The sequence below is a fragment of the Copidosoma floridanum genome, unplaced genomic scaffold (assembly GCF_036245765.1).
Source record: "Copidosoma floridanum isolate Cflo_tuat_1 unplaced genomic scaffold, Cflo_Japanese_pri ptg000026l, whole genome shotgun sequence".
NCBI lineage: Eukaryota > Metazoa > Arthropoda > Insecta > Hymenoptera > Encyrtidae > Copidosoma > Copidosoma floridanum.
Genome location: NW_028321903.1, coordinates 4,779,735 through 4,794,301, shown reverse-complemented (window position 1 = coordinate 4,794,301; position 14,567 = coordinate 4,779,735). Strand labels below are relative to the sequence as shown.

At 34.9% G+C, this 14,567-nt stretch overlaps 1 protein-coding gene and 1 pseudogene across 1 annotated transcript; one reads left to right on the top strand and one right to left on the bottom strand.

Annotated features, from left to right (window-relative positions):
* Positions 1-391: 391 nt before the first annotated feature.
* LOC106640745 (uncharacterized) lies at positions 392-1,768 on the bottom strand. Its single transcript, XM_089595633.1, has 5 exons — positions 1,581-1,768; positions 1,242-1,439; positions 1,062-1,155; positions 807-977; positions 392-724 (listed from the first exon to the last, which is right to left on the bottom strand). Exons 2-5 carry the CDS (start codon positions 1,282-1,284, stop codon positions 664-666), a joined length of 369 nt encoding a protein of 122 aa, XP_089451759.1. The 5' UTR covers positions 1,285-1,439; positions 1,581-1,768; the 3' UTR covers positions 392-663.
* Positions 1,769-1,796: 28 nt separating this feature from the next.
* On the top strand, positions 1,797-14,239 carry LOC149373829 (uncharacterized; annotated as a pseudogene).
* The last annotated feature ends 328 nt before the right edge of the window (positions 14,240-14,567 follow it).

Sequence of the window (14,567 nt, the reverse complement as noted above, 5' to 3'; positions counted from 1 at the left end):
GACGATGTTCTTGTTTGAGTAGTCTCGAAAAAATCAGGTAGCCCATTGGAGGAATTAATTTCTATATTAAAATTTTTAATTTTGTTTTTCTGGAGCTAATATGTTTGTAATAAGTAAAAAATAACGGTAAAAACGCTAAAAACTGAAAAAAAGTACCCTTGTTGGGAAATGGAAATAAGCAAGGAAAATTATTGTCTACTAAAATTTGTAAAATGTATTTTGTATAAGTATAGAGTTACATATTACATTGTTTAAATATCTTTCAAAAATTATGCTCACAAAAAATTGTATCAGTAAAAAAATTAACAATTAAGATAAAAATCAGTTTACAACAGTTACAATTTTATTGGTGGTAAAATAAAATAGATCGGCTTGCACTATAGTTATTTCATACGATAAGCGTGTAATAATGACAAAAAACCATCCGATAATTTATCAAGCATTTCATCGGAATTTTTCTTTATTACTTACTTTTATAACATTATAGATTACTTCACCAATTTCACTTTTTTTTCTCAAATGATTTAGCAGAGAATTGGCATTAGTTATGCTCTTTTTAAAACGATAAAGTCTCATGTTTGCAGTCTTATTTTTACGACGAAGATTTTGAACCTCTTCCCTTGCTTTGAATATTTCCCTCAGTTCCGTTGAAACATCCAATTTTTATAGATCAACATTTAAAATTGAAGATGGGCCAGACCTTTGACGTACAGTACTATTTTTGCTACGATAAAAGTAAATACAAATTTTAATATATTAACAGTAATATACTGCTGGTTTATCAGTAATACTGTTTTTAAAGATACCTGCTATCATCAAACAAACTGTCACTCTCAGATTTCGTAGAATCATTCAAAACATCACCAACTTCAATGACTGATGCATAACTGGAATCTTTGGGGATCGCTTTACCACTTGTGATTGATTCCACATAATTAAATTCATCAGTATCTTGTATGACCTTATCATGATTGTCACTGTAACAAACAAAATTTCACAAAATTCAGTTATCGTGTTACTTGTATTAAGAAGATGCGTTGACATTCTGAAATTTTTGTAACCTTAATTCAGGATCTGATTGTTGACTCTTGTCTTGATTTGCTACTATATTTATGGAACTAGATACATCCATTGATTCCAAGAAATTTTCCGGTACTATGGGTCAAGAAAGGACATTTTGCACTGTACTTGAAAATAACGAATAATACGAAATGTGCTTCATAAATAATTTGCATACATACCCTGTATACTCATTTGGATTAAATAAACGTGGCACAGCATCATGCTTCAGCGGCACATTTTTGCACATACCAGAAAAGTAAAAGTATTTAAGTTCGAAATCTTTACTGCAAACGTAGGAATGCTTTCCAAGCTTTAGGTTACAATGGATAGCAAGACTTTGTTGCCACAGCTCTCTTTTTCGAGCATCCTTGCCCACACTACAGCAAATATGTATGCATATAATAACAAGCACTACCATAATAAGCAACCATTACACCCTATATTTTATAAATTAACACACTCATTCACAATCTTTTGTGCAACAAACACATTTTAGTACTATAATACTGAATATTTACCTATGAAAGGAAAAATTTTGAGCTGCTAACTCATAACTCTCAAGTTTGTATGTTGGCACGCAGCAAGTTTTCATTTTTCCTTATCATTTTACAATTTAAAAAGGAATTGTTCAATAATTTGCAGTTTCACTGACATTTTGGCCAATGCCAACGTAATAGACAGCAGACAGCTCAAAACAAGTATATGAAAATCCACACCGTCAGCAGTAGCCAATCATGAGCGAGTAGGTGGCAAGAGTGGGGTACCCCAAAAAGTTTATTTCTCTCTCTTCTCCTCACTACTGGTTATATATACCATTAAGGGGGCTCCAGCGAACACTGGTACCAACCCGAAAACTATTCGGTTAGTTGGTATCACTTCTGTGAGTATATATCTATATATACGTGTATATATAAGCGAGCACCATCATCTATATATATGATGTGTCCGTACCTATGGTAAACAAACAGCAGCTTCTGTCACGTACAGAGCGTTTCATTTAGAATCAGTTTTTTTGTGTTATAAAAAATGAAAGAAATCACACATCACTGTAAGAGTCATCAAGACTTTCAGGATGCTGAAATGATTTTGCAACAGCAAAAAAAAAAATAAAAAAGTAATTGATGATAACAAACAAAAATTAATTGTATTAAAATGTATTATTAATAATAAGATAATTTATAAAATGGCCAAAGAATCGATATCAATAGAAGTATTAGTAGATGCATATAAAAAAGATCCTACAAATGGCATCACCTCATTATTATCTATGAGTGTAAATAATAAAGTAAGAGTTATTTCAAATAAAAAAATTATTCACGCAATTTTTGATGAAATAAAAAGTAATTGCAGTTAAAATTTTTCAATGTTCTATTTTATTTAAAAAAAAAATATGTGTAAGTAATCCATAGGAGAACACGATTAAAAAAGAGTTACAAATGACATGAAACTTATGTAAGTACTTGCAGTGTAATTCTGAAATATTCAAAAGCGCGCGCCTTACAAACAACAAGATAGCATCCCGTCATGACCCTGCTAATTCAATGACTTGATCAATACTTTACAAAATATCTCAAATATTTCCAGGGTTACCTATATTTTTGAAGGTACCATCTGAAATCTGAGATGTTTTTCTATAAAACAGTTACAGTCCTCACATGTAACTCCTCAATTATTGTTAGAAAATACCGATGTTTTTCACGTTGCTCTATGAGAGGCTATGTATAATGTACGAACTTTGAGAGCAAATATCTCAAAATTTTCCAGGGTTAGAGGGGTAAATCAGGACACCGTTGGAATCAGCGTGTTTTTATCTATCAATTAAGCTACCTGTGACCTCCTAACTCCTCCCGCTGGAGCCCCCTTAAGTGCTTGCTTATATTATATGCTCGAAGGTGGAAGGTGCAAGCCGTGCTGCAGGTGGTGGTGGCACTGCTGCTGGTCGTCGACAAGAGTGTACCTATTGACGGTCTTTTCAAACATTTAAGGAAGTTGTTAGAGAAAGACGAAACGAACAGCGTTATTGAAGAACCTTTAGCAGTTAGTAAATTTAATCTGAAATGATGTATGCCCTGATTAAGTTCATTCTCTATCACAAACTGCGATAGTAGATTTATTTAAAATGGTGAAAAGTTTCTTTGGAAGTAATAATCTTTTAAATGGTACTCGATATTTTATAAACAAAAATTTAATAGTTGTGAAAATCTACAGTTTCATGCAGTTTGTTCGAAATGTAAAAAATATATTTGGAAATTTGAGGAAAATAATAGACGAGTAAAATGTAATTTTTACGAAATCGTAATCAATTTAAAAGATCCAACTTATACGGACTACTTTGTAATCTATAATATAGAAGAAGAAGTAAAAACTGCAATTCTAGAAAATGCTGAGTATTTCGAGTATTTGCAATGAAAATCATAATGATGAAGTTACAAGGGACTTTACGGATGGAATATTATATAAACAAATTATAAGTCAGCTATCCGAGGAAGAAAGGAAAAACTTTGTATCAACAATTTTAAATAGTGATGGTTCACCTGTTTTCGTTAGTTCAAAGTTTGCTGTGTGGCCAATACAGCTTATAATAAACGAAATACCTTATGAAAAAAGGACTAGTAATCCAATTGTTTGCGGAATATGGTTTGGCAAAAATAAACCAAATAGGATATCTATCTCGAGCCATTTGTCCTAGAAATGAATAGACTAGCAAATGAAGAAATCCGATGCACAATTAATGGTCAAGAACTTGGCCTTAAAGTATACGTTGTATGTTGTTGCGTTGACTCTCAAGCACGAGCACCAATGCAAGGAATAAACTAATATAGTGGTTATTACAGTTGCAGCTGGTGCTTACACCCTGGATTGAATGTTAATCAAGGTAGAGGTCGCAGCATTAAGTTTCCAATTTTAGATGTGCCAGTACCTCTACAAACACAAGCAAACGTGGTCTTGAATGCACGAGAAGCACTCGATATACCAAAAGGGGTGATAAAAGGTGTTAAAAAACTTACGATTTTATCAGTACTGCCAAAATTTGATATAGTTGAAGGATTTGTACCCGACATCGTACATTGCAACAATTTAGGAAATGCGGAAAGATTTTTAAAATACTGGATAGACAAAACTGGTTATTTATATTCTTTAGATAATCAAGAAACTTCCAAAATTAATAAATACTTTAACGAAATTAAGCTTCCTAAACAAATACAAAGATTATCTCGGCCAATAGATGACAGACATTTCTTTAAAGGTGTAGAATATGAAAATTGGATTTTATTTTTAAGTGATGTAATACTGAGTAATTTACTTCGATTCCAGCCGTACGCTCAACATTGGAAATTATTTGTAAGAGGATACGATGGGTGTAATCCGCAATCACCACCAGCAGTTACACAACGTTGTCACGTCTCATATATGTAACTGCTGGTGATGATTGCGGATTACATCCTATATTTTAATGAAAGATGCTATCACGCCTGCAGAATTGCGTCATGCCCACGAATTATTAACAGAGTTTGTTGTTGAAACAGAGAGATTGTATTCTGTACAAGCCATGACTTATAACCTTCATCAGCAGTTACATCTAACTCCAAGTACTGTCAATTTTGGACCACCGCTTACCCATTCAGGCTACTGTTTTGAGAGTGGTAATGGTAAAATCCTTAAAATGATCCATATAGTGCTAAATGTGTAACTCGGCAAATTAGTAGATGCATTAATATGCGACAGAGTTTAATACTTTTAAAAGAACATGTAGAAAAGCGAGATACCCAGAATCGAACGTTATTGATTATGTTTCTAATCTAGATAAGAAACATGCTAAAAGTAGTTCAAAACTTTCCCATGCTCGATATTTTGGAAAGTATTACCCTACCAATGAAGAATGGATTGAACGACTTTCATTATCACCAAGTGCCAGAACGTACAAAAAAATGGTTAAGCAAAGGTGCTTATTTACTTAATGTGAAAATAACAGACTGCGATCAGATAACTCTTATGCTATAACTGTAGATGGAAATTATGTTAAACTTGCAGAATTTATCGTGGATTTGAATGGATCAAAAGAATACACGCTTTGTTACTGGACAGAAGTAGAACAAACTGAAGATCCTTCGAAGCTAATAATGAGCGTATCGCAAGAATTAAAACCTATAGATACTAGTAGTATCCAAAAGGTGTGTGTTCATCTTGCCTCAGAGGTGCTTCCCGCGGAGTATGTATGTGCTGTTCCAAATTTGTTGTATGTTTAATATTTCATTCCAATCTTCAAAGATTACAATTAGCATTAGATTTTTTTCATACCATGTAATAATGTCGCAATTGTATATAATAAATATGTTTTAAATCAAAAGTCTTTTATGTCATAAATATGAAGAAATAAAAATTACCTTTTTTTAAATTGAAAATTCAGACCTATTATATATTTCAAGAATCAATTACATATGTACATTATCCAATTAATTCATGCTCATATCAAATCTAATAATAAAAAATAGTTGTTTTTGTAAATTTTTAAAATATTTTTTATACGTACAATTTATACCCATATTTATAAAAAAAATACGTATATTTTTTTCGTGACATTTGTACCAAAAAAAACACCTGTATTTTCACGTAAAGTTATACGTATATTTTACACGTATAAGTTTTAGGTGTAAACTACACCCATGTATTTTCAGGGGGGAGGCTAATATGTCTATATATAAACGAACCTTCGCATTAAGTCTTTCACGGCCTTTTTTTTTGAGATTTTAAGTCGGTCAAAATCGCGTAAATAATCGTTTTTTACGTATTTTTCTCTCCTCTTTTGTATAGTGTCGGTCATTTTTTGATACGCATTATCTTTTGTTAGGTATTAGCATTTTTTTATAAAAAAACATAGACCCCGTGCACTTAGGAAGCTCAAAATTTCACCAACGTTTTCTATGACCTCGATTTATGTAGTAGTCCATAATGCAGACACTTTAAGCACCAGATTATTTAAAGCTATTTTTACTGGTCTAAGATATTTATCTAGCAATATAGAGGTATACTCTTGTGGAAAAACCATATCGAAAAACCGCATGGTAAAACCATGTAAAAAAACCACATAAAAACCTCTATTATACTTGTAAGAATGTCTACGAAGCGTCGATTGTTTGTGTGTGTAAAGTATCGCCACATTCTTCCTTTAATAGTTCCAGAGATAAGTAGAGAGATTGCCAGTGCCTATGTTAAAGAGTATGCCGATGTTTCGGCGCTGATTTGGGCACCAATCCATCGTGGCCAGCAGAGGAACCATGCACACGTTTTCTATTGGCTGGTGCCTTGAATGTCGGCTCGGCTCGCGGGGAGAGGTAAGGGGAGATGAGTGAGGGAGACATGAGAATCTAAATGTGTGCATCGGTGACGGAGAGAGGAGAAGCTATAAACGTTTATGTATATGCATACAACTGGCTACATATCTATAGCTATAGTTGTACACTGCTCATACGGAAAAGAGCTGCGCGTAATACTTTTCTCGCTTTTCCTCCCTGAAAGAAAGATAAGCTTTTTAAATGCAGTTGATCATTCGTTCAACTATAAAAACAAAAAAATAATTGTCAGGTTATTAACAATTTTTTTTTCATTTTTCAAAAAATGACAAGCTCAACGCAATTAGTATATAATTTTGCTTTATTAACAAACGAGCGCCTTTATCCCAATAATCCAGTGCGCTCAATCCAATGTACTGGAGTATTTCCAAGTTTGTTTGCATGGTGTCTGATTTTAGTAACTGTGGATCATCTTCCCTACTGATTGATATTTTGTAATCACATATGTAGTTTCATCTGTATTTACACTTGTAAAGTCACTTGGAATTCTACTTGGAATTCCACTTGGAATTCCACATGGGATTTTGGATTGGAAACTCCAAGAGTAATTCCAAGTGGAATTACAAATGACCACTGAAGATACATTTTTTCCTTTTTTAAAATAGTTAGAATTGAAATTTCGAGCAGTATAATGGCCATATTAGACGTTATCATCCATATAGTAACACCTAATCAGAGGGGTTCAAGTATTTGTTCTCAGATTTCGAAAAAATAGATTTTTTTATTTTTCGTTCAAATTGTCTTGAAATGACTTGAACCCCTCTGCTTTGGTGTTACTATAGGGATGATAACATTTAAGAAGGCCATTAAACCGCTTGAAATTTCAATTTTAACTATTTTAAAAAAGGAAAAAATGTACGTTTAGTGGTCATTTGTAATTCCACTTGGAATGACACTTGGAGTTTCCAATCCAAAATCCCATGTGGAATTCCAAGTAGAATTCCAAGTAACTTTACAAGTGTAAATACAGATGGAATTACATATGTGATTACAAAATATCAATCAACTCAATTGAGTTTTAACTTGTGGTAACATTTTCTACCATCGTAATCCGGAATTGAACATTACGGGGAGTAAACAGTACTATATAGCATCCTGTTTTTGTACCGGATTCGATCTTTAAGTACGTGTGTGCGCGGCGCCAAAAAATACTGTTTTTCGTTCTAAAACGCTGGCAGCTCTTGGCAGCACGCGTCGGTTTCTCTTATGTGCACTTCTATTTGTACACACTTAATGATATGCGCTACCTCTCCGACAAAAAAGCTAATGTATCCTGGGCCAGACATAAGTTGATAAGCGAAATCATCTGGTGAAATGGTGTCAATATTGAGTGCATTGTCGATTACTTTTCGCTCTAATTCGCATTGTTACAACAGTACGTCTCTATGTTCCTTCATTTGTTTTCATAAGTGTTTTTCTATAAAGATAAATTTAGAATTTATGTATGTAAACATATCTATGTTGTTAATGTCGACGCTTTTCTCTGCTGGGAAATTCTGCTTTTTGAGTTCAGTCAGTAAAAATACTTTTTGGTGTTCCATTTTAATAAGCGCGAAAGAGCATGTGTTTACAGTGCCCATGTGTTTGAATGCGAACGACACATGATCTGATTCGAGTACATACAGCGATTTGAACTCATTTTCTCTTTCGAGTGCCCTGTTTACATATCCTATAAACAGATTTGTATAGCGATTACGGTCGCATGAGTCAATAGGGATTGCGTTCTAAAATGCGTATCCGTAAACGCTGTCAATGCATTGATCGTCCGCAAGGATACATGACGTTCCCAACTCGAGTCTTGTTTTGTTATTGTTTAAATCAATTGCATTGTAACGCTCTTCTAAAATGATGGTGGCGTTACCCTGTACGAAAACTCTTTCATGTTCCCCGTATGCGTCTGTATATGATTCTGCGTTTTCACAGGCGCCGTCAGCGCCTACAGAGCCTGCTAAGTTCACGAAAAAGGTCTTCGTGTTGTTCATGAGAATATCTTGTATTATGTTGTCGTACAGAGTTACACTTCTGTGTGAATGCATTCTATTGCATTCATCTCGTGTTATTTCTCTGAGGTATTCCATTTTTCCGTTTTTTATTGCTGAATTATGTGACCACATGCCGCAATGTCATATTGTTCTCTTAAGCTTGATTTTGCAATATATAACACGTGTGGAAGCGTAGTCATTTAATTGGATGAGCGACACGTTTACTCTAGTTGAATTTATGACCGGTTCAGAAATTTCACATTCTCCTATGTTGACTCGAGAGAAAGTTGTAAAATTAGCAAAAGATTGACCGCAGTCATATCCAATGATTGCTGTGGCTTGGTTGATGTTTTGGTAAAAAGATGGATAGCCAGAAGACTATCTTCATCTGTAAAATGAGTAATTTTTAATTTGTTTTTCGTGATTAATATTATTGACTCATGCTTTAGCGCGGTCTTTACAGCACATGAAACAAAAAGACAACGACAATACACACAAGCATTTAGCAAGCAAAAAAACCGGTTTACTTATCTGCAGATAGCGCATGCGTGTGTAAATATGTGTGCATGGGTGTTTTTTTTTTTTTTTTTTTTTGTTACTTATTTAGGGGTTCTGAAAGATGTATCAGTTGTGTAAGCGGTTGCTGTGTATTATTTTGCTGTGTGTTTTGTTGATCTTAATTTTTACGTTTTCGTTTTTCCATTTGTCGAGCACTAAGTAAGGTCCTGAATACTGATCGTTAAATTTATGACCTGTGGGGTCCTGTAGGAGCCGTACATTGTCTCCTATTTTAATTAATTTAGAATTTGATTTTTTATCGTACATCTTTTTTGCTCTGTTTTTAGCCATGATTAATTTTTCTCGAGCGATCTCATGTAGGGTGTTTGGTTGAATGACTATATCTGTCATGTATTGTGAGTATGTGGGTAATAAATCATCTGCTTCGAGGAATTCGCTACTTGGTAATCATGCTATTTTTCCAAAAACTAATTTGAAAGGTGTGTGCTGTGTGCTTTCGTGTTTATTAGTATTGAAATTAAATGTCGCCAATTCTACCCATTCATCCTACTGTTGTTCTCTTGTAATAAATATTTTAAGGTATTCAATAAGGGTGTAATCAGTGTTCGTATTGTCAGTAGAAGTTGGCAACTCTTACAAAATGCGTAGAGACCTTACAACGCGACTCTACTCACTCCACGCATTTTGTAAGAGTTGCCAACTTTATTTCCAAACCCATGACGATGGAATTCTCCTGACAATATGAACACTGTGTGTGATGTGATCTTTCAAGGGAACCGCTGTTTGATTGGGAGTAAAGTGTTGTTGTTTTGTACTGCTTGATTTTGAATCGACTAGCTCCCCTCTTAATTAATTAACTTAGAAAGTTAGTGCCTTGATCCGTTAGTACAGCTGCTGGAGCTCCATAAATCCAAATAAATTTCTTAACGAAAGCGTCTGCTATTAATATAGCAGTTTGATCTTTTAAGGGGACTGCTACAGCGTATTTTGAGAATAAGCACTGCATCGTTAGAATTATATACTCGTTATTTTACTGAGTTGCTGGTAATGGACCCACTATATCTAAAGCGAGTTTAGCAAAAGGTTTGATAGGTGTGTCGGTGATAATTGATTTTTGTTTGCATGGTTTTAATACGTACTAGTTTTTTTAGTTGACATTCTAGGCATTTTTGTATGTACGATTGGATGTCTTTCTTTCCTGGGTGCCTGCCGTAAAATCTAAATAGGGCACATACTTTGGTTTAGGGTTTAGCTTGAGAGCATTAATTCTTACAGAATTTGGTTCGTACCCGCCGAGTGCGTTACTGCTTCGGGGGCGCTCAGAGCTGCACTCATTACATGGGCGCCGGTGGGGTTTCCCTGTTTCATGTGTTCATTATATTCGCGCTACCGACATTCTAGTATCGTATTTCCATGGTTAGAACAGTAGGCGCACGTTTTACAATCTGCAGCGACGTGTCCTTTGTTGCGGCATTGCGTGCAACGTGGTTGAGCGCTAGGTGGCGGCTGGCGCCGTCTGCAGTTGAGAGCAATATGTCCGGCTAAGTTGCATATTTGACAGACTACTTTATTCGTAGGGCAGTTATTCGTCGTATGGTCTTATCTTTTACAAATAGAGCAAACTATTGGATTTTCATTCATTTTTGTGCAGCTCAATGCGTTGTGACCCATGGTGTTACATAACTGGCACGTTACCGGTAGTGTACCAGCTCCTCCCATATTTATCTGCCCTAAGTATTTGTAACACTTGGTGGCTAAGTATGTGGCCCCGTTTTCAGCACACCTGACAACTAATAAGGGTTTCTTTTGGCCGTCACTTGGAAGGGGTGGTATTACTATGGACTGTTGTGGCGGGTGGTTTGCATTGGTTGGTGGCGTGGCCTTTCTGCTTACACAACTGGCAAGAGTGGCAAGTGGTTTGAGAACCACAGTCGACATCCGTATGATTATTAGATAGGCAATATTGGCAGTGTAAGGCATAGCGCCGTTTCTCTGGTTGTGGCGTTACCTTTACGTGGCCCCTAAGTGCTTGCCTTGTTTGTAGCGCTTTTTCTACCTTAATGGCTCTTTTAATTATATCGTTCAAACTTTCTGAATCTATAGTGCATAATTTGACCTCAATTTCTGGGTTGAGTCCGTTCTTGAAACACTCTATTGCCCCCGACTGTAAGGATGTGATGTACGTGGCTAGGACTACTCCCTCGTCTTTTAACTTCTTTACCTCCAGTATTTGTTGTTGTAAATCGCATATTCTATTGGCGTGGTCAAGCACTGTTTCTTCTGATTTTTGAAACTTATTACCCATTTCACCGAGGAGTTGATGTATCGGTTTAGTGGGGGCGTAGACAGCCTTGATGTGATTTTTTAGTTCTTCAATGCTTTCACAAGTTACTTTACGTATGGCCATTCGGGCTTCTCCTATAAGTTTACACCTAATTAGTTTTGTAAGATTAGCCTCGTCAGCTGCGCTTACCATGTTCTTAGCTTAGAGAATATATACATGGAGGAAGCATTGTATGCTCCGGCCGCGAGACGAGATGAGAGAGACAAAAGACAAATAGCAGTACAACCTTTCTCTCTCTTACACGCCTCTGATTGGTTGGCCCCCTTCCGTATATATAAGTATAGTCGTATCCACGAGTGGCGGTCATGGGGGAACAGAGCAGATATAAGTATGTAACCTAAGCTCTGATGAAAAAGAACTTATACATTACCAGAGAATATAGAATATATCCTCTTTAAGTATAGAAGGCCAAAGCGGAATTCTAAGCAATACACACTAAAACAATAATCTTCCATTACAACATAATTAAAACAACAAAATTTAAATAAAAATTTCCAATTTTAATTAAAGCCCTCATACCTGGTTAAACAGTTCATGTATGGCTAATGACTCAGTTAGAATGTTTGTCTTCGATAGCTGAGCGGTCAAGAGTGCTCGATTAGCTTTTGCGCTCTAGGCTTCGAATCTGACCTATGGTTTTTTTTTTTTTTTTTCAGGTCACCATTTTCATAATACTTGTTTTATTACGTTTCGTTTGTTTATAATTTTTATGTATTTTTATAAATAAATTTATTTCATAAGATTTCACACTTTAATAATAAGATTTAAAAAACTACTCTTGGCTAATGCCAGTAAAATACTAATGCAAAAATGTGTAAATACTTTTTGTATGTTATTATTATAACAAGTGTAAATATTATTTGTTTAATTATTTACTGCATTGATCGATACGGATTTATTGGGGTTCTAATATCTAAAATGCCCTTTATCCTGCATGTATCCTATCCTAATGAAAAATACTGCCACCTTCCCGTCGGTTTCCATTGAGTAATGCCAATAAAAAATAAATTATACGACGTATTGTAATAGTATAATATTGAATTTATGCTTGCATTAGTATTTTGTTGGCATTAGCCAAGAGTAGTTTTTTAAATCTTATTATCTAAGTGTGAAATCTTATAAAATAAATTTATTTATAAAAATATATAAAAATTATAAACAAACGAAATGTAATAAAACAAGTATTATGAAAATGTATACCTGAAAAAAAAAAAAAGCATAGGTCAGATTCAAAGCCCAGAGTGCAAAAGCTAATCGAGCATTCTCGACCGCTCAGCTATCGAAGACAAACATTCCAACTGAGTCATTAGCCATACATGAACTGTTTAACCAGGTATGAGGGCTTTAATTAAAATTGGAAATTTTTATTCAAATTCTGTTGTTTTAATTATGTTGTAATGGAAGATTATTGTTTTAGTGTGTATTGCTCGGAATTCCGCTTTGGCCTTCTATACTTAAAGAGGATATATTCTATATTCTCTGGTAATGTATAAGTTTTTTTTGATCAGATCTTAGGTTACGTATATCTGCTCTGTTCCCCCACGACCGCCACTCGTGGATACGACTATACCTATATATACGGAAGGGGGCCAACCAATCAGAGGCGTGTAAGAGAGAGAAAGGTTGTACTGCTATTTGTCTTTTATCTCTCTCATCTCGTCTCGCGGTCGGAGCATACAATGCTTTCTCCATGTATATATTCTCTAAGGTTCTTAGCTTCGTCACAGTTTTGCAAAAACATACTTAAGGGTATATTGCTACCACCAAACTCTGGGATTACCGTTAGGGCGTCTTTTAAAGCGATTGCTTGCGCCATGATTGTAGGTTCGTTCCTAAACGGGTGATGGTGCGGTGGATTTTCCGTGTCGTCCTGATTTGGGTCGTTACCACCAGGAGTATAAGATCTGGGTTGGGGTGGCTTGATTAGATTTTCTTGCTGAATTGTACCTTCTTGAGCAGTATTAATGGGGTTTTCGGTCCCTGTTGCAGCCGTACCTTCGTGTTCGTTGAGATTCTTTAGGGGTGTGCTTCGTTCTCTGAAGGACTCTCTGCTAAATGCTCTCCTCTCTATTGAAAATAACCACAATCGTAAACCACATGGTAAAACCATGTGGTTTTATCATGTGGTTTACCATGTGGTTTTTTGTCTCAAATCACCACGTGGTTTTTAAAAACCATGTGGTTTTTTGAAACCATGTTCTTTTTCCTAACCATGAGGTAAGTACTGTTTATTTTATATTTTTCGAAATTAAGCAATTTTTTTTATTTGTATTACAAAATTAAACAACTGTTTGATTATAAAAACATTTATTTTCAAAGTCAAATTTTTTTTTATTCTCTCATACAACGTTTGACGGAAATGTTTATATCTATGACGAAATCTAATCAATATATCGTGCTGCAAAAATTGCTCGCTTGACTCGATCATTGGTTGATAGAAGTTACTGGAAAGCAAGAGGATACGAAAATTGGATATTGTACTACAGTGTACCTATCCTCTCTCTTTTTTTACATATGGCACCGTACGCAACGCATTGTTCTCATTTGGTAAATGCATTTTATATTTTAAACAAAGATTGCATAAGCCACTCAGAAATAGATGATGCAGATAAAATGTTAAAAAAATATGTTGCTTACACAGAATTCTACTATGGACAGAGGGCTATGCATTACAACATTCATCAGTTAATTCATGAAGGTCGTAGTGTTCTTAATTGGGGTCCTCTGTGGTCTCACGTAGGTTATTCTTTTGAGACTGGAAACGGGATATTAGTTCGCAAAATTCAGGCTGCAAAAGATATGATACATCAATTGTGCAGAATAATCAATATAAACAAGTGTGAACATGTGTTGAAAAATCAAGTTATGATGTCAGAAGAATCACAAGTACGAAAATTCATCTCATATATGGAGGTAAAAACAGCTAAAATGACGGTTAAGTTATTATCCATTAGATACTTTGGAACATTCAAAAAAATTAGCTCTAAATGGGTCCAAGATCTAAATTTATCTAGCCATGAAGCTCGTTCATACAGAAAAATCGTTATGAATCAGTGTGTTTTCACATCATGCAAGAATAGAAATATCAGATCTAATAACTCTGTTGCAATTACAAAAGAAGGTCTGTATATACACCTAAAAGAATTTTTAGTAGAAGAAATTTCTGGCAAAGAGCTCACATTATGTCACATTTTTCAAGTCGAAAAACTTTCAGGATTTTCTAGTGGTCTAAATAAAGTCGTTTCACGTTCAACTAATGTACATTCTGTAGAGACCAAAGACATCGACAGAATTTGTGTATTTATCAAA

Coding starts and splice junctions, on each gene's coding strand:
- LOC106640745 (XM_089595633.1), bottom strand. CDS start 1,284: ATGATGCTGTGCCACGTTTATTTAATCCAAATGAGTATACAGG. Junction 1,156..1,241: donor AATCCAAATGAGTATACAGG/GTATGTATGCAA, acceptor CTTGACCCATAG/TACCGGAAAATTTCTTGGAA. Junction 978..1,061: donor CAATCAGATCCTGAATTAAG/GTTACAAAAATT, acceptor TGTTTGTTACAG/TGACAATCATGATAAGGTCA.